Source organism: Megalobrama amblycephala, linkage group LG17, assembly GCF_018812025.1.
Source record: "Megalobrama amblycephala isolate DHTTF-2021 linkage group LG17, ASM1881202v1, whole genome shotgun sequence".
Classification (NCBI taxonomy): domain Eukaryota; kingdom Metazoa; phylum Chordata; class Actinopteri; order Cypriniformes; family Xenocyprididae; genus Megalobrama; species Megalobrama amblycephala.
The window spans coordinates 30093794-30118570 of NC_063060.1; the positions used below are offsets into that span (position 1 = coordinate 30093794).

Here is a 24777-nt window from a genome sequence, read left to right on the forward strand (position 1 = left end):
CAAAGATTCAGAGAATCTGGAACAATCTCTGTGCATAAGGGTCAAGGCCGGAAAACCATACTGGATGCCCATGATCTTCGGGCCCTTAGATGGCACTGCATCACATACAGGAATGCTACTGTAATGGAAATCACAACATGGGCTCAGGAATGCTTCCAGAAAACATTGTCGGTGAACACAATCCACCGTGCCATTCGCTGTTGCCAGCTAAAACTCTATAGGTCAAAAAAGAAGCCATATCTAAACATGATCCAGAAGCGCAGGCGTTTTCTCTGGGCCAAGGCTCAATTAAAATGGACTGTGGCAAAGTGGAAAACTGTTCTGTGGTCAGACGAATCAAAATTTGAAGTTCTTTCTGGAAAACTGGGACGCCATGTCTTTTGGACTAAAGAGGACAAGGACAACCCAAGTTGTTATCAGCGCTCAGTTCAGAAGCCTGCATCTCTGATGGTATGGGGTTGCATGAGTGCGTGTGGCATGAGCAGCTTACACATCTGGAAAGGCACCATCAATGCTGAAAGGTATATCCAAGCTCTAGAACAACATATGCTCCCATCCAGACGTCGTCTCTTTCAGGGAAGACCTTGAATTTTCCAACATGACAATGCCAGACCACATACTGCATCAATTACAACATCATGGCTGCGTAGAAGGATCCGGGTACTGAAATGGCCAGCCTGCAGTCCAGATCTTTCACTCATAGAAAACATTTGGCGCATCATAAAGAGGAAGATGCGACAAAGAAGACCTAAGACAGTTGAGCAACTAGAAGCCTGTCTTAGACAAGAATGGGACAACATTCCTATTCGTAAACTTGAGCAACTTGTCTCCTCAGTCCCCAGACGTTTGCAGACTGTTATAAAAAGAAGAGGGGATGCCACACAGTGGTAAACATGGCCTTGTCCCAACTTTTTTGAGATGTGTTGATGCCATGAAATTTAAAATCAACTTATTTTTCCCTTAAAATGATACATTTTCTCAGTTTAAACATTTGATATGTCATCTATGTTGTATTCTGAATAAAATACTGAAATTTGAAACTTCCACATCATTGCATTCTGTTTTTATTCACAATTTGTACAGTGTCCCAACTTTTTTGGAATCGGGTTTGTACAAAAACATGCTTTTTGAAAGCAAACAAGCAAGACTATGACTTTTTAGATCACTTGAAAAGTGAATTGACACAGATGTGGATCCTCTGTATTCAGAAGACAAAACAGTATATTCAATATTCTGTTTTAGAAGCTTTGAAGCTGCTGGGTGCAGTTGCATATAGTTGCTACTTTATATGGGGGGTGTTGACTTTTCCTTGTGGTCCAGTGGAATAGGTCATATGATTTAAATACAAATTCAGTCAGTTTGCAGTTGGCATGTCAACGGTCTAAATGACAGCATGCTTACATCAAAATGGCAGATATACAGTCATATTGTTGCTGTAGTGTTATGGTTTAATGTTCAATTGAAGCAAACATTCAGTAAGTCTCCTTTAAGGGATAGTTCACCCAAAAATGAAAATTCTGTCATCATTTACTCACCCTCACGTTGTTCCAAACCTGTATGAATTTATTTCTTCTGCTGAACATAAAAGAAGATATTTTGAAGTACAACCTGAATTCCAGAAATGTTGGGCCGTTTTTTTTTTTTGTTTTTTTGTTTTTTTTATTTGAATAAAATGAAAACTAAAAGACTTTCAAATCACATCACCCAATATTTATTCACAATAGAACATAGATAATATAACAAATATTTTAAATGAGAAATCTTACAATTTTATGCACAAAATAATATTGGATACAATTTTACTCAAAATGCACTCAAAAAAAAAAAAAAAAAAAAACCCTCATTGAACAAACTCATTTGAATTCCATCCTATATGCATATGCGTATGAGTGCTCACAGCCTAAACACAGGCACCACACTTTTGCATAATGGTAACCACAAAATTCAAAAACATTACAGAAACTTCTCTAAATGTCCAACATAACTGAACATTAAACACTAACATAAACTCACAACATCTTTCCCTTTACTGAAAACACATAAAAAAAAAACAAAACACTTTAATCCTTAAATTTTCTCTCCTAATGCAGTCCCTTGCAAAACATGCTGGGAACTACAGATCCACGGCCCAGTTAGTTATGTCAACATTAAAGGGTTAGTTCACCCAAAAATTAAAATAATGTCATTTATTGCTCACCCTCATGCCGTTCCACACCCGTAAGACCTTTGTTCATCTTCAGAACACAAATTAAGATATTTTTGATGAAATCTGATGGCTCAGTGAGGCCTGCATAGCAAGCAATGACATTTCCTCTCTCAAGATCCATTAATGTTCTAAAAACATATTTAAATCAGTTCATGTGAGTACAGTGGTTCAATATTAATATTATAAAGCGACGAGAATATTTTTGGTGCGCCAAAAAACAAAATAATGAATCAGCGTATCGAATCATGATTCAGATCGCGTGTCAAACCGCCAAACTGCTGAAATCACATGACTTTGGCGCTCCGAACCACTGATTCAACACGCTGATTAGACACACTGATTCGACATGCTGATTCATTACGTTCCGAAGCTTCCTGAAGCAATGTTTTGAAATCGCCATCACTAAATAAGTCGTTATATTGTTTTTTTGGCGCATCAAAAATATTCTTGTCGCTTTATAATATTAATATTGAACCCCTGTACTCACATGAACTGATTTAAATATGTTTTATAGTACATTAATGGATCTTGAGAGAGGAAATGTCATTGTTGGCTATGCAGGCCTCACTGAGCCATCGGATTTCAACAGAAATATCTTAATTTGTGTTCCGAAGATGAACGAAGGTCTTACGGATGTGGAACGGCATGAGGGTGAGTAATAAATGACAGAATTTTCAGTTTTGGGTGAACTAACCCTTTAATTTGCGCGTTTCACTCAGCAATGTTAAGTTGACTGAATAAACACTTAAGTAAAGCTGACAATACTCATTTTTAGTAGAAACTCAGTTAAATTAAGTTCATGTAGTTACATGAGTTTTTTAAGTAATGTGAACAAGGATGGTTTGAGTGAAACAAACAACAGTGAAAGTTCATTTTTTTGAGTGTAGTTGAGACGGGGGCATGTTTACCATGATGTAGCATCTCCTCTTCTTTTCAAAACAGTTTGAAGACTTCTGGGCATCAAGGTTATTATGAGTTTCTGGAGTTTTAGTGTTGGAATTTGGTCCTATTCTTGCCTGATATAGGTTTCTAGCTGCTGAAGAGTTTGTGGTCGTTTTTGACGTATTTTTCTCTATAGGTGAAAGATCTGGACTGCAGGCAGGCCAATTCAGCACCCGGACTCTTCTACGACAAAGCCATGCTATTGTAAAAGACGCAGTATGTGGTTTTGCATTGTCCTGCTGAAATACACAAGGCCTTCCCTGAAATAGATGTCATCTGGAGGGGAGCATATGTTGCTCTAAAACCTTTATATACCTTTCAGCATTCATGGTGCCTTCCAAAACATGCAAACTGCCCATACAGTATGCACTTATGCACCCCCATACCATCAGAAATGCTGGCTTTTGAAATGAATGCTGATAACATGCTGGAAGGTCTCCCTCCTTTTTAGCCCAGAGGACACAGTGTCCATAATTTCCAACAAGAATGATGGGCCTCATTGACTTCCACATTATGGGAAAAATATACTATGGAAGTCAGTGGGGCCCAACTGTTTGGTTACTGACATTCTGTAAAATATCTTCTTTTGTGTTCAAAGAAATTCATACAGGTTTGGAAAAATTTGAGGGTGAGTAAATGATGACAGAATTTTCAAGTGCTTAGTAATTTGAATGATTTATGAAACCAGAGTGTCAGGGACAAGTGTTTTAAACAAATCACCGAAACACAGGGTTGCCAGGTTTTCGTAACAAAAGCTGATTCAAAATATTAATAAATACTATGATTCTATAGAGTGGTGCAGTGATGACGTCAAAACCTGGAATAACCGCTACTGGTTCCCTTGAGATTTTCCAATGGATTTTTTAAATGGGGTTTTTCAATTTATGTGTAAAATAAGGTCTGTGGTAAACATAACATAATGATACTTTGACGTGTTAATCTACAACATAAACTGCATACACCCACACAAAAAATGCAAATTTTGAAGCAGTTATGTTTATTTTTGAAATAATAAGTTACTAGATAAGACAGTTTGGGGTGTGAGTGTGTGCAGTTTACGTTGTGGAGCAAAATGTCAAAGTATTGTCAAGTTATGTTTACCACAGGCTTTATTTGCCCTCATAATTTGAAAAACCCCAGTATAAAAACCAATAGGAAAATCTCGAAGGAACCACTGGCAAATTATCCTTCCTGACGTCATCCCTGCACCACTCTATAGAAATATACAGTGTGACACATGACCTTTTATTAAAATCACATGTAATATAAATGCATTAAATTTAACTTTATTTGAAATACATATGAACAAATAAGTACATAATGACATACTGCCCCCCAAATATCCAGTGAAAAATTACAATGAGAATCTATTTGAAATGACACCGATTTCTACTGTAAATGTCAGTATCCTTACTCCTTACATGACAATCATTATGATGACAAGGGATTTTTCAAGGTACAAAAGCAATACTCTTCACCTGAATGTGGTTTCTTACAAGAAAAGAAGAGTCTGTGGCTCAAAAATAGTACAGACAGACATATCTATCAATGAATCATGTTTCCTTTTTTGCAGGACTAGATGACCACATTGCTAAAAAGATCTATGAAGCAAGATAATGGAAAAAAAACAAAAGACCAGTTATCAAACTGCCATATGCCACCTGACTATTAAGACAAATTTAAACAAACATTAAACATTTTCTGTTCATTCATCAGCAGGTAAAGACAATAAATGCACCCATGAAATCAATCTTTGTGTCTTTAATCAGTTCATTCAACAGCATAAATTTATTTCAATGTTAGTATTTAAAAGCCTTCAATGTACAGTCATAAATACCTTCTGATATGGCTAAACCTATTCTGTTCATGTCAAATATCAGAAATAATCAAATATAAAACTGTATGGAATGGGTCATGAATATTATGATCTTCCTATAAAGCCACATTTATAGGATTACACACATAAACATATTGTTAAACTGCAGTATTCTAACAATATTCATCAAGCGTTAGTATGCTCCTTCACTCTTACGTATACAACCTTATTACCAAGTGTCTCTTCATAATTACTGGCTACCTCTTGTTTACATAAAATCCAGTATAATTTTGTTTCAGATGAAAGGTAAAAGCAGTTTCTGCACACATCAGGGCCATACTCAGAACATTCAGCTACAAAATGATGCTCATGCACATATACAGGAAGTGATGAACTTTCACTTTAGCCAGGACGTTGTAGAGCCCTCATCTCTATTTCTTCATCATATCTAATTTCTGAAAGATAAAAAAGGTTGAGATCAAATTACAAGCATTGAAGTAATATAATATAATGTGATATATATATAATTTATAGAATATATAATATAAAATATATAACAAAGCTTTTATCTTCTGCTTTTGCTGTGGTTTGTGGTCTGAACCTCACGACAGACAGTATTATTTCAAGGGTCTTATGCAGAGTGTATAAAGACAAGCGATTCTATCTTGACTGGACATGGGCAATATTTTTTAATGCTGTCTTATAATGATGACCTGCTGGAGAATTTTCTTTTACAGTTCCTGAGACACTTGTTGAGTAAAACCAGTACCATATAACCTCCCACATGTGTATGGAACAAGTCACCGAAAGAATGTACAAATACACAAACATTGTGCAGTATGTGTAATTTGGCTAAACGTGTTTCAGAATTTTACTTTTTAGCCAAGAATTTTCATCTCGGTTCGTCACTACTGAGACTATGTTGAAAGCCCTTATTCATAAGCATTTAATTTAGCCTATAGACATGAAATGTACGTAACTGTAATGCTGTTATTGTAGAGATACAGACTGCGGCCACCAGTATCTCTTTGACTAACATGATTGGGAAATATATTTTTTTCTGAGGTCTATAACGTTACATTCAGACTGAGACTTCCCTTACAAAAAAGAAGTTTATTCAAGTGTGCTATTAGTATACTTCTTTTAAACAAAACAAAAAAGAAAGTATACTTTTAGTCTTCTCAGAAATATACTTTATGTACTTATCAGAAATATACTTTAACTTGCACTTAAGAATACTTGAATTGTACTGACATAATACTTGTAAGGGTTTTTTTGGTGGAAACAGAAAGAGAATAAGGATGTGTGGACCCTCAATTCTCAATCCGGCTACACATTGCTGATTTGTGAGGCAGTCATGTGACCATTAGCTATCCATTACACCTGAACAATATCTTACTGTGGCTCCATCAGCCTGTCATGTATGTGCTCTTTGTTGCTTAGCACAGAGGAACTAGTGTGTTCATCATGTGTGTGCGTGTTTGTCTGTGTGTGTGTGTGGTAGAGAGAGAAATAAAGACAGAGGTAAGAGCAACGGAAAGTGTGTGTGTGTGGGTGTGTATGTGATAATATAAATATGTATGTGAGCCAAAAAAAGCATGTAGCTTAAGTGAAAGTGGTTTTAACATTACTAATTTGCCTACTAATAGAGAAAATGCAATTAGTGAAGTGACTTATAATTGCCTAATTTGTCTGCTGACATCAATTTTACTGCTTAGTACTGATTCAGCTAATTTACATCCTGACTTTAGTCTGATTTACTGGCAGTTCATGGCCATAGTTTGAAGACGATTGCAACATACTTGACCTAGTTGGATTTTTTTTTTTTATATATAAAACGTAAGAAGTGGGAAATGAGGTTTACTCAATGTTTGAAAGGGTTTTGTTTATTGCGGTGTTTACAGCTCATGGCTTCGGGTTATTTGAATCAAATCTGAGGTGAATAACAATAATTTAAGAGAATTAATTTAAGGGAATAAAGAAGAAATAAGAATGATAAAAGAGGTTTGTTTAATTATAGTTATGAAGTAGTCCATTTAAACTCGTTCCAAATAATATTTTATTCAAAAATATGCACACATTCACTCTTGTTTGTATGTCTAATATGTTAAAAATGTAGAAAACGTCTCTTGTCTCGTCACATTCAGTTATGAATAAAATAATTTACATGAGAAATTCCATAAAAAAGTTGAGTACTTTGCATCATTGTATGTTATTGTGGGTCATTACCAGTGTTGCCCAGTTTGTGACTTTCCTGTGGAATTGAGCTACTTTTACACTGTTGCCGCGGGTTGTTTTGCATGTCCGCAGGTTAAATCGACCCCAAATGACGTGATATTTAGCCCCTGGAATGGGAATTTTACCAGGGGGTTCCCCCTCCAAAAACGCAGAATGCAATTTTTTACCGTGGGACCCCCCTTGAAATGCAATTGGGCTAGTTTTGAGGAGCAATTAGGCGGGTTTCGGTGTGAAAACCTTTCAACCCTGGACATTACACATCCATTGTAAAATAATTGTCAAATATTAAATGTTTAGCTACTTATATCTTAACACACACACTTTCAATGTAAGGGCTTTAATAAAGCCCTGCCTTCGTTGATCTGATTGGCTATCATTTTAAAATTGACGAGCGCGGTTAAAGGATTAGTCCACTTTTAAATAAACTTTTCCTGATAATTTACTTACCCCCATGTCATCCAAGATGTCCATGTCTTTCTTTCTTCAGTCGAAAAGAAATTAAAGTTTTTGATGAAAACTAATAAAAAACTAATAAATAATTTATTTTCAACTAAAGAAAGAAAGACATGAACATCTTGGATGACGTGAGGGTGAGTAAATTATCAGGAAAAGTTTATTTAAAAGTGGACTAATCCTTTAAGGCCTGTACACACCGGGACGAATATCGCACGCGTTTATCGCCAGCGTTTTTCGAGACGTTTTTTGTGTTCACACCCAAGCGATTTTCACTGGCGATGCGCAGAGTGAACGTGCAAATTCACTCCCGGACAGTATATGGCGCTTGTGCTTAACGGTAGTGCAACATATTTATGCAGGGGCGCCGTTGGCACGGGGGACAGGGGGGTCAGGAACCCTGCAGTTTTGAAAAGATAGAAGTCGACCCCGCACTTTTGATAAGGGCTGCTTCAATTGGTCACACTAGCCTTTATCATCTTTTAGCTTAGGATATTTTCTTTCAAATGGTATGAAATTTTCTTTCAGACCATTTTCACGTTTCTGTGAGCTTCCATTTGTAAATAATCAGCTGTTTTGTCGCGGATGTGAACAGGAAATGCGCTCTCGAACGGAGAAACGCGTGATCTCCAAACCATCGATCAAAGCGTGCTAACGTGGTATATAAATCATGCCCGAACGTTAGCGTTTGTCAATCAAGCCAAACCGTCCATTCAGAAACCAAGAAATTTGACACTTTTTTTTTTGACAGGCTCAGGGCTCTCAAGTGTCACGCACTGAGCGTGACAGTCACTCATTTCGGTCTTTTGTCACGCACTCCCGCCACACATTGTATTTCTCACGCAGAAAAACTATTTATCATATATTTAATATGCCGCAGCGCCCAAAATGTATCTGGCCGCGCCGCTCTCTCTATGGAACCGGGCAGGAATCAAGCGCGTCTCGAACCTGCCACTTATCAGCCAATCAAAAAAAAAAGAAAGAGGCTACACAATAGCCAATCAGAAAATAGCACTATTGTATCTGGGTAAGATTTAACGCAACAACCAATGAAAAAAAAGCATATCCTGGAATTGTTCACCATCATCCTCGTTCACCCACAGAGGAAAACACTGGAGCTCTGAGCATCACTTTGACCACAGAGTAAGTCATGATCTCCTGTTTTAATGTTACAACAAATTCACAAATTGTTTGACACAAACAATGACAACTGCTGTTAGATAATCAGATAATCAGCTTCAGTTTTTCATGAGTGTGAACTTAGACAACAGTTTTACAGCCTGTTCATTGACACCTGCTCAGAACAAGTAGTCTAGGCCTAGTTATATTTTGCTATCACACGAAGACTGACATTTTGTTACATTAAACATCTCTCTCTCCAAATAGTTTTAATAATTTTATTAGCACTAAATAAATTAAAGTGTATTGCATCGTCGATGTTATAGGTCACTTTTAAAATCATGTCACATTTTATATCCTGGCCATGGATCAGTGTTTCCCATACATTGACTAGACTGTGGCAGCCCGCCACATTCTAATTGGTCCCGCCACAGTCGCAAAATATGAATACGGATATGACGCGATATTTAAATTACCGTCCGTAATTAGACTAGCACCAATTAAGTTTTCGTGCACTATATTCAAAGTCATCTGAAGCCATTCCATAGCTTTTTTTTTTTCTTCCAAGAATTAGGCTAGAATACTTTTTGCTGCTGAATTATATACTCACCTAGTTTACTTATTTATTTATTGGTATATTTTTATTTTTATCTATAATGAAGTGGTGTGTTTAGTGCATTCTTTTACTTTTAGAGCACAAAATTGTTTACGAGAGAACAAATTTCTTCATTGATCTAGTCTCTTAATTTTGCTCTTAGAATGCACTAGATTCATGCATTTAAATATAAAATGTACAAAATTTTACTCCGGGTTTTTTTTTTTTTTAAATGGGGGGGGGGGGGGGGGGGGGGTTGGGGTGTCGTCACTCTTGCCTGTCTCCAAAACTTGAGAGCCCTGGAGGCTGATCTCTCAGGTTGACGCGCGAGCTGGCTTGACTGAAGTTTTCGTGAGGATTTATAGTTTATGGACTGTTTTGATTTCGGTAATTACATCTTGAAAGGCAAAAGCATTGATGGCATCTATAAAAGAGATATCTGAAATAGAAACGAAAGTGATATTGCCTCATCCAGTGGAGGACGCACGAGAGGAGATCTGTGCGTTTAACTGGTAGTATACTGTAATACTTAATTTACAATGCTTATCAGTGGCGTGCACTTTGATCGTGAAAGTGAAAGTGAAAGTGCCTTTTGCGGTCGCATCGCGGTACTCCCGTGTTCCCGATGTGAACGTGAGCTCCAGTCCATTACAATTTAGAGCGGTTAAGGCCCGGGTATACTTCATTTCCCGCGTTCCGTTCAGTCTCGCGCGAGCCTTTCAGAGAAACTAATTTGCCCATGAGCGTGGAAAGACCATGCGAAAGACGCGTTCGTTATGTGCACCGCCCGTTGTCATAACCCCCCCGGAACGCAGTTTGGTCCCCCTCACTTTGAAAATGTCTCCTGCGCCCCTGTATTTATGACATTAATAAAGTTAAAGAAAATAAAAATGCAGATATTGAATGGCATATATATGAGAGATGGTAGTTAGAAACGGTAGTGCAAATAAACATTTATGTTTATTTCTTGAATGTAAAAGAAAAAAAAAAAACAGCAAAAATACAGAAATAATACACATCCATTGGTATGGCCAAGAACTGGCAGAGCACCCATAGCGTGCGTCTCAATCAGCTCCCTAGTTCACTAGTCAGGGCACTGATCAGGGAGTCGGCCACATTCATTTAACTGGTATACTGATACACGACCTAGGAAGCTAGGGAGCTGTTTGAGACGCAGGGATAGTTTGTAGGGGTCTTCCTCGTCTACTTTCTCTTCGTCGTCTTGTGTGCTCGGCAAGACTGTTTTGTGCTTGAGCGCCACCAAGTCGTGTTTTACTGTAACGTCAGCAGCTCAGGCACGTGAACAAAAGCACCAATCTCGCGCCAGTTTTTAACGCGGCGCGTCAAACCAAAAAAAAAACGAACCCGAGGCGTTTTAAAAAAAAATGATATACTGATACACGACCTAGGAAGGGAGCTGTTTGAGACGCAGGGATAGTTTGTAGGGGTCTTCCTCGTTTACTTACTTTCTCTTCGTCGTCTTGTGTGCTCGGCAAGACTGTTTTGTGCTTGAGCGCCACCAAGTCGTGTTTTACTGTAACTTCAGCAGCTCCGGGCACGTGAACAAAAGCACCAATCTCGCGCCAGTTTTTAACGCGGCGCGTCAAACCAAAAAAACGAACCCGGGGCGTTTTTTAAAAAATGACGCTTTTACGTCTCGCGTATTTCGCATCGGTGTGCACACTCACATTGGCGCCCGTTGTTTAGTCACGAGGCGTTAAAGGTCCCGTTCTTCGTGATCCCATGTTTCAAACTTTAGTTAGTGTGTAATGTTGTTGTTAGAGTATAAATAAAATCTGTAAAATTTTAAAGCTCAAAGTTCAATGCCAAGCGAGATATTTTATTTAACAGAAGTCGCCTACATCGAACGGCCAGTTTGGACTACATCCCTCTACTTCCTTCTTTAATGACGTCACTAAAACAGTTTTTTGAATAACCTCCGCCCACAGGAATACACAAGAGTTGCGTTTGTAGAGTGTGTTTGTCGCCATGTCGTTGAAACGCTGTTATTTTCATCCCGCAGTCCAATCACCGGGTCTGATTCCGGCTCAAATTGATAGGGTAAAATTAAAGACATGTTTACAATAACACTGAGCGCGTGCATCTCCACGTTATGGTAAGAGGCGTGACTTTTCCGGGCAAGGTTCGCTAAGCTGCTGTCGAATCACAACACAGGAACCGCTGGCACAATCAGAACTCGTTACGTATTTCTGAAGGAGGGACTTCATAGAACAAGGAAGTCGTCAGCCCGTTTTTATGACAGTGGAAACAGCGGTATACAGATAAGTAAATTATGTGAAAAATACTGTGTTTTTTTACACGCGAAACATGAACACATGTTATATTGCACACTATAAACACAATCAAAGCTTCAAAAAACAACGAAAAACGGGACCTTTAAACGTCGGCGAAAATCGTGCGCAATATTCGTCCCGGTGTGAATAGGCCTTTAGACCGCTAAGGTAGACCAGCCTAAAAATTTACCTTTTTAAACTGTCTGTCATCCTAACAACAAACTGAAAGGTGCGTAATGGGGAGCAGCATGAAGAAATATCAAATATTGGGGGGGACAATTTGGCCATTTCCAATTAGTCCCCCTCAATGCCTATGGTGGTTATGGCCCTGTTTCACCATCATCCCAAACAAACTAAAGAGAATGAGAGTACAGGATCCTGCTATTCTTTGCTGAAATTCCTTGGGTTTCTCTGCTAGAAACTCTGGTTATTTCTCAATATAATTTACATGATCAAGCACTTAAACTTACTTTTAAACAGAAGTGTAGTATAGTGTAGTATTGCCAAAGTAATACTTAAGATTACTCTGGTTACATCATCAGACACTTTTAGCAGCACTGCATCATCATGGCCTAAATTATCCTGCTCATTTCAAAATGAATAATATGCAGGCAGACCCAGGTGTCCCCTTGAGAGCCCTAGAAATAGACAGATCTATACACAATGCTGCAGCTAGTCCTAGATCAGAAGGAATTGGGTTACTCTATTGCTCTAACCCTTGCAGCACTCTATTGTATAGTGATGCTAACACTGCTAAGAGAACTTGGCCTATTTCCATTAAGCTACTGCACACTAAGCAGGGGCGTTTGTACAGTTATTGGTCAGAATTATGGTCATAAGGAGATAAATCTTCCATTTTCTATCATTTTGGAAGTACTAACAGTTTTGCACTAAAATCCAGGTGGGCTCTTGCCGCAACCCAGACAATGAGACATTTAATCAGCTAATGTGAGGAGCCTAATCTTAACTCCTCCTTTACAAAGAGCAGCCAAAGCCATACGTAAGCCATTGCATTATGCTCAAATGAGGGTGCTCCTCTTGAATAAACAAAGAACAGAGTACAGTCTCCTGTAAATTTACCCCTGGCAGATTAAAATGGATCCTGCTGTGGGGGTTTTACTGGAAGGCTGCCCTGACCACCCTGTCGCTCAGGGGCTGGGTGGGTCTGAAGTTGTCCCCCAGCATCCCATCATTGCCTTCTGGAAGCTCTGCTCCTTTAATGTGGGACCTAAGACGACGAAACTCCTCAATCTGGGGCAGAAAAAGAGTTTGAGTTAGTTTACATTTACATTTATTTATTTAGCAGATGCATTTATTCAAAGCAACTTTCAAAAGAGGAGCAAAAACAGTCCTTGAAACGAGGACCAGCATTGTGTGTGTATTGGTTTGACCTACATAATGAGGACCCACAGACCTTATATTGCGGTGTTTATTCAGGTTTCAGGCCATGCCCCCTATATCATGAGGACATGCTTAACATCCTCATAATTCAAATCACTACATTAACAATTTTGTATTAAAATGTACAAATGTAGAAAATTATCTGTGAGGTTATGTTTTGGGGTAGGGTTGGATGATAGAAAATGGCATTAGCTTAGAACCATTAGCTCAGTATATAAATCATTACGCCCATGAAATGACCTATCATAGGTGTACCAACACGCGTATTGATATTGATAATCATGATATTGTTCCTTAAATTTTAGTTTATTGATAAGGAATTACTGCACATCTGTGTCCACATGGTTTGATTTGAAATATACACTCTAGCATCAGCAAGAGTCAGACTATGCTTCTTACAATTCAGTTTAAATGTAGATGTATTATGCTTCCATTCAGAACTACCAGCCAACTGGTGAATAATGCCATTCCTTTTACTCACCAGTGTCACTTTTTGCTTACATTTCGTGCTAGTGTTGAATTTGGACCCTTGGTGTGAGATTTTTTTAGAAACATGAGGAAATGAGTATTTTTTTATCTTTTCTATTCTTTCTCGTTATTGCTATTATCAAAGTCATAACATAAGCAGGGTCATATTAGTACCATGGACATGTACAAAATGGGGATAATGCATTTGAACTTAATCCAAGAAGGAAACAATTTGTAATTTAAAAAAGTTATTATAGTCGTAAAACGTGGACAAGACCCTGACCCATTTTCATGTTTTATCTTTGCATCATACTCAATATATGACTGGCCTTTACTTGAAAGACCCTGTTCTGCCAGTCATTGAGATCAAAGATAATCTAAGTTGCAAACAGGCAGCATAAATTGTCCTTCACCCTATGATGTATATTACTGTGGTAAACCCCAGTTAGTTCAAGTCACGTCAGAGTCAGTTTCTGATTTCCCCTTTTGTCTATTCATATGAATGAGTGCTCTAAGAGAGTACTATAAACGATACACTACTGTTTGGGGGTTTGTACGATTTAAAAAAAAAAAATATTTTTATTCAGCAAAGATACATTTAATTGATCAAAAGTGGCAGTAAAGAAGGCATTTATAATGTTACAAAAGATTTTTATTTCAACCAAATGCTGTTCTATACGGTTATATTAAAAAAAAATTAAGCAGCACAACTGTTTTCATTACTGATAATGTTTCTTGAAATGCTTCTTGAACACCAAATGAGCATGTTAGAATGATTTCTAAAGGATCATGTGACATTGAAGACTGGAGTAAGGATGCTGAAAATTCAGCTTTGCCAACACAGGAATAAATTTAAATTTTAAAATATATTCAAACTGAAACAGTTTTAAATTGTAACAATATTTGACAATCTTACTGTTTTTATATAAGCCTAAAAAAAGACTTCTTTTAAAAACATTAAAAAATCTTACTAACCCTAAACTTTTGATTTTATATATAAATGAGATTGCTTGCTCAACATTTAAATAGTCTGATTCATTGATTTCTGTAAGGTATTCCTGCAGTGTGAGCTCTTCTGAACCCTCCTCCTCCCCCAGCTCCACCTGCCTAGATCTGCTACAGGATTTATGTATGTCTATTTATGCAGCATCTATTAGCAGTAGCAAGTTCATACTTACTCTGCAGCAGCAATAATCAACAGCAGCAGCAGCAGCATAGCAGATCTAGTCCACCAAGCCCAAATACATTAACATTGCCATATTGAATAACATGCTAAAACTATTCCAAGAGTTGTCATGATTGAAAAAAATATATATAGCCACCAAATGAATGGGATTGACAGTTTATTTGAGATTTAGCATATCTGAGTAAAAATAATATTTAATAAAAGGTGTAAAGGTGCTACCTGCATCTGAGAGATGGTAAGGGGGTAACGGTAAAGAATCCAGATGACATTCTCACTACAGGGCGGTGTAGTTAAAGAGCCCTCATACACCCAGTAATCTCTTAAGAGAGGATCTGAGGAGGTACACAAACCAACAGAGGCAGTCAAATATAAACTAATAACCTTTAAAGGGTTAGTTCACCCAAAAATTCTGTCATTAATTACTCACCCTCATGTCGTTCCACATCAGTAAGACCTTTGTAACACAAATTAAGATATTTTTGATAAAATCCGATGGCTCAGTGAGGCCTCCATTGCCAGCAAGACAGTTAACACTTTCAATGCCAAGAAAGCTACTAAAGACGTATTTAAATCAGTGACTACAGTGGTTCAACCTAAATGTTATGAAGCGACGAGAATACTTTTTGTGCAGCAAAAAACAAATAATGACTTTTCAAAAATATCTAGTGGGCGTTTTCAAAAAACTACTTCATGAAGCTTTGAAGCTTAAAGTGTTACAATAGTACACTATCGAAGACGAAGAAGGCAGGATAAGTAACAATAACGTAGTTTAATCTCATAGAGGAGTCAGGATACAAAGTAATACATGTAACATCAAACAATACCGGACGCTGGACTAAACACAGGGAGGAACTTAAATACACAAACTAATGACAAACAGCTCAGGGTGTAATCAGTGTCCATGGTGAATGATGAGTGGCGGGAACAAAACAAAGGATCACGCGACAGTCAAAGACAACCTAGACGAGACAGTAGATGTAACAAAGTGATTGTTCACCCAAAAATAAAAATTCAATCATCATTTACTCACCCTCAGGTTGTTCCAAATCTGTATAAATTTCTTTGTTCTGTTGAACACAAAGGAAGATATTTTTAAGAATGTGTTAAACTGAACAGTTTTGGGGCACCATTGACTTCCATAGTATTTTTTTTCCTACTGTGGAAGTCAATGGTGCCCCAAAGCGGCCTGGTTACAAACTTTCTTCAAAATATCTTCCTTTGTGTTCAACAGAACAAAGAAATTTATACGGGTTTGGAACAACCTGAGGGTGAGTAAATGATGACAGAATTTTCATTTTTGGGTGTATTATCCCTTTAACGAATCATTTGTTACGAATCAGTGGTTCGGAGCGTGCATCACACTGCCAAAGTCACGTGATTTCAGTAAACGAGGCTTCGTTACATCATAAGTGTTTCAAAATTTCAATGGTTCACCACGGGGGGGGGGCGTGACTTTGGCAGTTTGATACAGGCTCTGAACCACTGATTCGAAACAAATGATTTGTTAAGCTTCAAAGCTTCATTAAGCAGTGTGTTGAAATCTCCCATCACTAGATATTGTTGAATATAGTCCGTTTTGTTTTGTTTTTTTGGCACACAAAAAGTATTCTCGTTGCTTCATAACATTAGGGTTGAACCACTTTAGTAGCTTTCTGGGCATTGAACATGTTAATTGTCTTGGCCTCTCTGAGCCATCAGATTTTATCAAAAATATCTTAATTTGTGTTCCGAAGATGAACGAAGGTCTTACGGGTGTGGAATGACATGAGGGTGAGTAATTAATAACAGAAATTTAATTTTTGGGTGAACTAACCCTTTAACTAGGATATCATGATGTAGTCAGAAAAAAGATCAAATATCAAAACATACAAAAAGGCTACAAATATCAGTGTGATAGATAATGAATAAGAAATAACTCATTTACCAGGCAGTAATGTGTTGGGGTTAAAACATGGAATTATTTTTGTCTTTCCCTGTACACACAAAAAAGGCATTTTAGGTCACAAGCGTACGTGTCATATTTTTTGCTATAGTCTCTAGTGAGGCAGCTCTTCTGCTCACCTTATACTGCAGGTCCTGCAGGACGTCTGTGATGGCCTTCAGCCCAAGATGTTCCTTCCCAACCTGCATAGAACAAATTAGAGCACCAGTGCCAACTGAGCATAATATACTGCAAGAAGACCAGAGACATCTAAATCTGACTTAAAACAGGCTTTCTATATTTACACTAGTGATACCATGTTTATTTACCCTACATGATTGTGTATTTTTGTATCTGTCATGATCTCCAAGATACCTGCACAAATAAGGCGATGATGAGAATGCCTTTGTTCTTGCCCATGGCCTCCTCCACGCTGTTGAATAATGTAGCGTTCCAATGGATTAGATGAAGCTGTGAGAGATATTTATTACTACTTGAGGGATCTGCAATAAACTGAACTCTAAAATCAACATATACGAAGTATGCAAATTTATGAAGGTGATGATACTTTTATGCCAGTTCTGTGTCCTGTTAAAAGACTGGTTTGACTTGCAATTATGCCAACTACTTGGGGAACCGCAACATGGTAACAGGTTGACAAACATGGTGACACGTTGAGAACAGGCTCTTATCTTTCTCCTTGTGTACAGAAGACCACGAGTTGGAGAGCAGGTGTCAGAGACAGGTTGTATAGATCACTTGATGATAAATCCTACATTGGAGCAAGTAGTATTGTTGTTTTTGACATGAACTGAGATCGCAGTTTATAATTTGATTTGTAGCTAAAAAAGGCTTCCTTCCTTGTACTGTTCCTTCTAAGTTTCTTAACATGCATATCAGGCAGTGAGGTTATTTTCAATGTGTTGTTTGCTGTTTCTGATGCATTGCTTATGCACTGTGAATACTGTGATCTGTTAATATGGGTCCCTAAGTATAAATATGTGCTGTCTATGTGTGAGGTGTGAAAAAGACTTGTTTTAGACATGAGAAAGGATGAGTGACTCAGAGGACCAACAAGAGCAAATGCTTGATATGGACAGAACTGGCGGAATGACACTGACCTCCATAGGAAAAGCCTTGAAGTTGACAGTGTGTTCAGAACCCCTCTGGTTCTCTTTTCCCCAGTGGAAGCGCACCTCGCTCAATTCATACTCATGGTCACTGGGGAGAGGACCCCCAGTCACAACTGAGACAGCATTCACAGGTCACAGGAAAGGGAAAAGAAGAGATGATTTGACAAACAATACAGATTTCTTACTGACATCAGATGTATGTCTTTTAACCTCTCAATGACCAAGAAAAGCAAAACATCTTATGATTATTTGTGGACTTTTTCAAAGGGTTATCCCAAAATGAAAGTTCTATCATTATTAACTCACTCTCATTTTCCAAATATAATATATTATCCTCTACTGATAAATCAATAAATCCAGGCAGATATATCGGCCGATATTTGGCATTTTTTAATTGGAAGAACTTCTGTATTTGTGAAAAATACTATAATACGATTACAGAATTAAGAAGTTGATAGCATATATGTAAGCAATAAGGTTGAGAGAAACGGTTACCACACAATACAAATATTAAAGCCAAAAATATTTAAGTTTCAAACTTTCATGAAGTAAACTCTTACTAAAAGCCTTCCTTCTGCCAGAAAAATTAGTCCCTGACCATGAACATCAACAGAAGTTACATTATTACGCCATTAGATGGCAGCAAAGACTGTCTTTATGAGTGTGTCAGTCAGTAGCGAAGACTTTTATATTGAAAAGACTGAATTGTTGTGTATGGAGCCCTGCACATGACATGTAAGAAAAAAAATTTTATCGTGCGTATGATTTACTAATTCATTCCCTCGATTTACTAAAACGTGTGCAGGATTTACTATTTCATTCCCTCGATTTATAAAGCATTTATAAATCATGCATAATTTATAAATCGAGGGAACGAAATAGTAAATCGTGCGCATGTTTTAGTAAATCGAGGGAACGAATCGTGCGCACAATTTAGCCTACTATTTTTTTTCCTGCATGTCATGTCTGGGGCTCAATAGTTGTGAACACGGGTGAGACACAACTGACAAATGCTTTGACTAGCGCTGTCAGTCACGGAAAAACCCCTTAACCGTTAAAAGGACAAGATAATACATCGGACATTTAAACAGATTTTTTATTATGAACATAAGACTGACCTGAAGGAAAATGCTAAATCTGAATGCAGGTAATAAACTCGCACCCTTAATCTCTTTCTCATAATACTCTTCTACAAATACAGTAAGCTTCAATGAACAATATCAATTGAGAACATACAGTTTACGTGGCTAAGAGTGGTTGCTAAAGTCGAGTTCAGACTGCACGATTTTCAAAGTAGTCGGGTCATTTTTCTTTTCACACTGCATGACTATCTTGGCCAGCATTCAGTCGCATGACTTTACAATAGGAAGAATCGCTGACAACTGTCTGGCATGCAAACAACCAAACACACGCAAGATGTGACAAGGAAACAACGCGATATCACGCGTGCAAGACCGGAGTTCTCACGTGTGACTGGGATTATTATTAAAAATGGTAGCCCGTAAGAAGCTTGCAATACGAATTGCCTGTGCTCTGATTTGCAGCGAAAACAAGAAAAAGAAAAGAAGAATATGGAGGTGGAATGGTTGTGGAGACGCGAGGAACAAGGATTCTGTGTTCTGCAACGAGAGTGGTCTATAACAGTGTTTCTCAACCAGGGGTCCATGGACCCCTAGTGGTCCTTGACAGAATGCCAGGGGGTCCTTATAAAATATCTGAATAAGAATTTTTGTATATTTTGACATTTGACATGTTCCCATAAAAGAAGAAGATAATATATGTATAATATAACTGACTATATGACTAAATATAGGACAAGTCAACTAACGTAGTAGTAAATTATACATGATTGCATTTGGTCATCACAAAGACATTAATGATACCATTGAGCCAATTTTATTCTGGGGTCCTTGAGGATGGTTCCAAATATGATGGGGGTCCATTACTCAAAAAAGGTTGAGATTCACTGGTCTATAACTCCTCCCCGAACTCCCCGCTGCTCTGTATCTTGCTCTCTCATTGGCTGTCAGTCATTGCCGATGTAGTTTTCAGTCAGAAAACTTTTCACACAGCAGGATTTTGAATCGCCTACAGGTCCAGATATTTAGCATGCCAAATATCTCACGGGCGTCAGCGACTCGTCTGCAATTCTCTCAGATCGCGTCTTTGCTCATTCACACTGCGCGATTGTCACTCGCGTGAACGAGCACCGATTTGCCTGTGATTTCGGGCATTTGTCGGCGATTTCTCAAAACCTGTCGGCGAGTCATAATCGGGACTAAAATCGTGCAGTCTGCACTCGGTGTTGTGAAGTGATACACAGAACCATTGGGTGAAGTGGTCATAGCCATGTTTTATCGTGAATAAAACACAGCTATTGACCAATCAGAATCAAGGACAGGAACTAACCGTGTCCTTTTTAGAACTTGAAAGTTGTTGTCAGCTGTCAACTTTTTTGGTGTTCCAATGAAAAAATTATGACAGAGTTGTGAATGACAAGAAAGTGAGAAAATAATGGCAAAATATTTATTTTGAGTGAACTATTCATTTAAATTCAAAAACAGAGATAACTTTCAGCATGTTATACCTGATTTGGACTTGAGCATGATTCTCACAGTGTGACCATCGTTAATGACTTCACAGTCTCTGCAAACTACATAGTTGGGGTTAAGCCCCACCTCCAGCAGCCGCGGGTCATAGCGGGCCTCCCTAGAGTTAAGGTTTATGGGGGACTGGTACTCTCCATTTGCCTCAGGAAACAGAAGACCCCATTCAACACCTGGATTCATTCACAAAAGACAAAAAAGTTGATTCAATCAACCCTTAAATAGTGATAACATTTTGTTTTAATGCATTTATCAAAGAATACTTATCTTGTTTTGAGTGTATGATAACACTGTCCTTGTTCATGACCCAGACCCACAGCCTGCTGCTCAACCTCGAATCAAACTTTGTATGTAGCTATGAAATATTTGGTGTTGCCACAGATAATACAAACAGTGGTCCATTTTTATGTCCGAATGTTGAAACTAAATAAGGACAGCTAAAGCTCCAGTGCCTCAAAGTCATTACTGAGGGGTCCAACAGGAATAGCAGACACAGGGGGATACAGGATGTGCTCATTTTTTTTCCTCTGCTGCTTTTCATCTCACCCTGTGTATATGTATTACTCACTCTGCTCTTCTTTTACTCTTCACTATACATTTTCTTTATTATCTAAAATTGCATTAGAGAAGTAAAGAATGTTTTTCACTGTAGACTAACACTATTAGAAATAGTACAACTGGAAGCTCAGAAAAATGACTCTTCACACAAAAAGAAAAATCTTGGCGTAAATACAGTTTAAATTTATTTTTTCCTCTGCTATTTTCAAATAATGAACATTAATCATGCAATTATGTTTTAAATATTTTTATTCAGGCACTTATTTAATAAAAAATACCTTAAGTAAAAAAAAAATTTGCTGATTCACTGGGGGAAAAAAATCTGAATTGGTTATAGATTAAGCGACTACATTCAGCATTGTTAAAAAGGGTCAGATCACAAGTATCTAATTGTGTCTGTGTATTTAAAGACTAAATTCATATATATATATATATATATATATATATATATATATATTGTTCATTCAGGCGAATTTTGAAGAGCTTGTTTATCATGGGTGTGTCAAAAAAGTTTCATGTTTCACAAAGAGGAGAATTAGCAGTGATTCTTGCATTGAGTCCTTACCTTCTTCATAGCCCCATTCCAGCTCATCCTTGCCAGGGTAATTATCGGCCTCCTCAATAACATTATCTGCCATGGCAACTGAATTTCCTCTATGGCTTTCAGAACAACTTGTGTTCTGTCCTGAGCAGATGCCAAAAACTAGTTCTTTCTGGTCCGGTTTTCAGGGTGAAGTCTTCCTCGTCGATTGCTCACTTCCCACTCATAAAACATGAAGAAAGTGGTCTGTAACAATACAAGTGGGAGTAATTGAACTCAGTGGCTTTAAAGACACAATGTTGCCAACAGTGAGACCAACAGAAACTTGTCATTCCATTGAAAATGATGAATTTTCTTCTCCTGTTCTCTTCCAGGAAAGTTGTCCTCCCTGTATCAACTTCAGAGCACACCAAAAGTAAGTTCACAAACTCACTCTGTTAGCTACTACAGCCCACACGGTTCCCCCCACAAGTCATCTGATTGGCTGCGTGCAGTGACTCTTAAGCCTCTGATGTAGCACCATAGAAACAGCTCAGCAGTCTAGCCTGGTTTACAGTCAGGCCACGGGAAGCACAGTGCACACAGGCAGGAATGCAGGAGTGATGTTGCTCTTGGAGAGTTCCTCCCACAATGGAGGAAATGGGTGTGGTTAAAAAAACACCCGCCAGGAGGAGGGTGAAGAAAGCGAGACAGAAGAGAGGGAAGGTCTGTTATTGTTTGCTTGACACATTACTGATAGTGTTTTCAAGGTAAGGATGAGAGGGGCCCATATGGTGCTTTCCCCTGGCTCATGGTTATGTTATTCTAGCATGTTCTTGGTCACCGGCGAAACAAAATGATGTATAATATTTCTACCAACTTTAATCAGAAGTTTACATGTGACCTTGTTGTTTGTCAGCACAGTCAAATTGTATCACTCTTTTTAGTTCAACAATGCTTCGATATTTTATCAGCTGGACAACTGTTATCAAGAACAATTTGAACTGGATGGATGTATGTATGAAAGTCTCCTGAATGCACTTATTGACCCAGATAAAAAATGTAACAACTGGAGGAGGTGAACACTTTGGTGCTTTGAATTCTATCCTAAGAAAATACTTTGACCCTAATTTTCTAAAATTAAAGGCAGCACTTTACACAAAAGTGCAATCACTACCTAATTAATTATAAGTAGGTCATTTTACTCCCCAAAGCTTAGGGACTAAAACAGGGTTGTCATGTGACCCTCAGCATCCTCTATATTAAATCTATATTTGATCTGATATATCAGGAAATTTGCATTCGCACGCATCAAAATATAAGCATTTCATTAGTGTATCAGATGTGGCTGGTTTGATGTTGGGGAATCATTTGAATACTATGAATTAATATTCACGAACAATAGACCTCCTGTTTGGGTCCAGGTTCAGCAGATTACAGCACTGTCCTCTAGTGGGCATAACAAGACATGACAATATACTCAGAGTCTATGAATGCAAGTGGTTTGGTACAGAAAGCTATGATGAAAACAGTTTATTTTTGACTCACCTTTGACCTTCCGTATGGAGCGATTGGGGGCGAATAAATCTACTCTAAAAAAAAAAATGTTATAGTAATAAATAATGTCTAAGATATCCATGACCATCAGGCCTGGATCCTAGTCACAGAGGGTCAGACTCTCAAAGTGGAGCATTATGATTGTAAATAGTGCATATGATTAAAGACAATTTTGACAGAAATTTGCAGGGGAGGTCCATTGAAGGTCATTTACCTTAATATTTCTTCAGTATCTAAGGTCAAGCTCTTTCTCTCATCTCTGATATCTTAACCAATTTTTTTAGGGTAAAGCTCACATGGCCTATTCCTCTCATTAGCTCATTATGTAATATGCATTACAAATCTGTCATTGTCCTGATAAATATTCATTTAAATGGAGGTTTGCAGACATAAGTTTGCTGCCCCTTCACCCGTGAAATGGTTTTGTGTCACTCCAGGACCATCCAGCTCTACACCACCAGTGTGGCCAAAATCAAAGCATTTAACTCCAAATAGCACTATTGGCACTATGATTCTTTTGTCCATCTGAACAAGGACAACCATGTCTTTTCAGTTTGATGGATAGCCTTTGTTGTCATTAAAAAATGTTTAGTGCAAACTGTGCACAAGAAAGAAAACATTACTTCATCGCTGGATAAGTAATTTTTAATTATTTGCTTCTGTATACTAAAGGTATTTAGTATAAGGTATACGAAAATAATATGGATAAACATATGCATTAAGGAAATATAGGGTTATGGTGAATGTGAAATATTAAGAAATAGTGTGATAGTGATTCTAGAGATCACTTTTGGTTTGTTTGTGTTTGTTTCACCAAACATAGCGCTGAAAGAAAGAAAGAAATTATGAAATGAAAAGAAGGTGAATGTCCTTGAGTGGCCAAGTCAGAGCCCTGACTTAAATTCGATAGAAAATCTGTGGATGGACATGAAGAGAGCAGTCCATTGCTGCTCACAAAATCTGACTAAACTTGAGCAATTCTGCAAGGAAGAATGGGTAAATAATCCCCAATGTAGGTGTGCAAAGCTAGTACAGACATATCCAAAAAGATTAATGGGTGTAATTAAAGCACAGGTTGCTCTACGAAGTATTAAAGGTCCCGTTCTTCGTGATCCCATGTTTCAAACTTTAGTTAGTGTGTAATGTTGTTGTTAGAGTATAAATAAAATCTGTAAAATTTTAAAGCTCAAAGTTCAATGCCAAGCGAGATATTTTATTTAACAGAAGTTGCCTACATCGAACGGCCAGTTTGGACTACATCCCTCTACTTCCTTCTTTAATGACGTCACTAAAACAGTTTTTTGACTAACCTCCGCCCACAGGAATACACAAGAGTTGCGTTTGTAGAGTGTGTTTGTCGCCATGTCGTCGAAACGCTGTTATTTTCATCCCGCAGTCCAATCACCGGGTCTGATTCCGGCTCAAATTGATAGGGTAAAATTAAAGACATGTTTACAATAACACTGAGTGCGTGCATCTCCACGTTATGGTAAGAGGCGTGACCTTTCCGGGCAAGGAGTGCTAAGCTGCTGTCGAATCACAACACAGGAACCGCTGGCACAATCAGAACTCGTTACGTATTTCTGAAGGAGGGACTCATCAGCGGTATACAGATAAGTAAATTATGTGAAAAATACTGTGTTTTTTTACACGCGAAACATGAACACATGTTATATTGCACACTATAAACACAATCAAAGCTTCAAAAACCCACGAAAAACGGGACCTTTAAATCAGGGGACCAATGACTTTTCCAACCCTGTT

The 24777-nt window shown here is 37.9% G+C and overlaps 1 protein-coding gene across 2 annotated transcripts; it reads right to left on the reverse strand.

Moving 5' to 3' along the window:
* Nucleotides 1-4894: 4894 nt before the first annotated feature.
* Nucleotides 4895-22378, reverse strand: ca8 (carbonic anhydrase VIII). 2 transcript variants are annotated; one of them, XM_048162433.1, is made up of 11 exons: nucleotides 21911-22378; nucleotides 21502-21723; nucleotides 20360-20551; nucleotides 17761-17885; nucleotides 17015-17110; nucleotides 16780-16842; nucleotides 16643-16691; nucleotides 14938-15050; nucleotides 14711-14755; nucleotides 12744-12914; nucleotides 4895-5419 (listed from the first exon to the last, which is right to left on the reverse strand). In XM_048162433.1, the coding sequence occupies exons 2-10, from the start codon at nucleotides 21572-21574 to the stop codon at nucleotides 12780-12782; spliced, it is 891 nt and encodes a 296-aa protein (XP_048018390.1). In that variant the 5' UTR covers nucleotides 21575-21723; nucleotides 21911-22378; the 3' UTR covers nucleotides 4895-5419; nucleotides 12744-12779. The 2 variants fall into 2 exon arrangements, with proteins under 2 accessions (XP_048018390.1, XP_048018392.1); XM_048162435.1 differs by lacking the exons at nucleotides 14711-14755; nucleotides 21911-22378 and having other exon boundaries at nucleotides 21502-21901.
* Between the last annotated feature and the right edge of the window lie 2399 nt (nucleotides 22379-24777).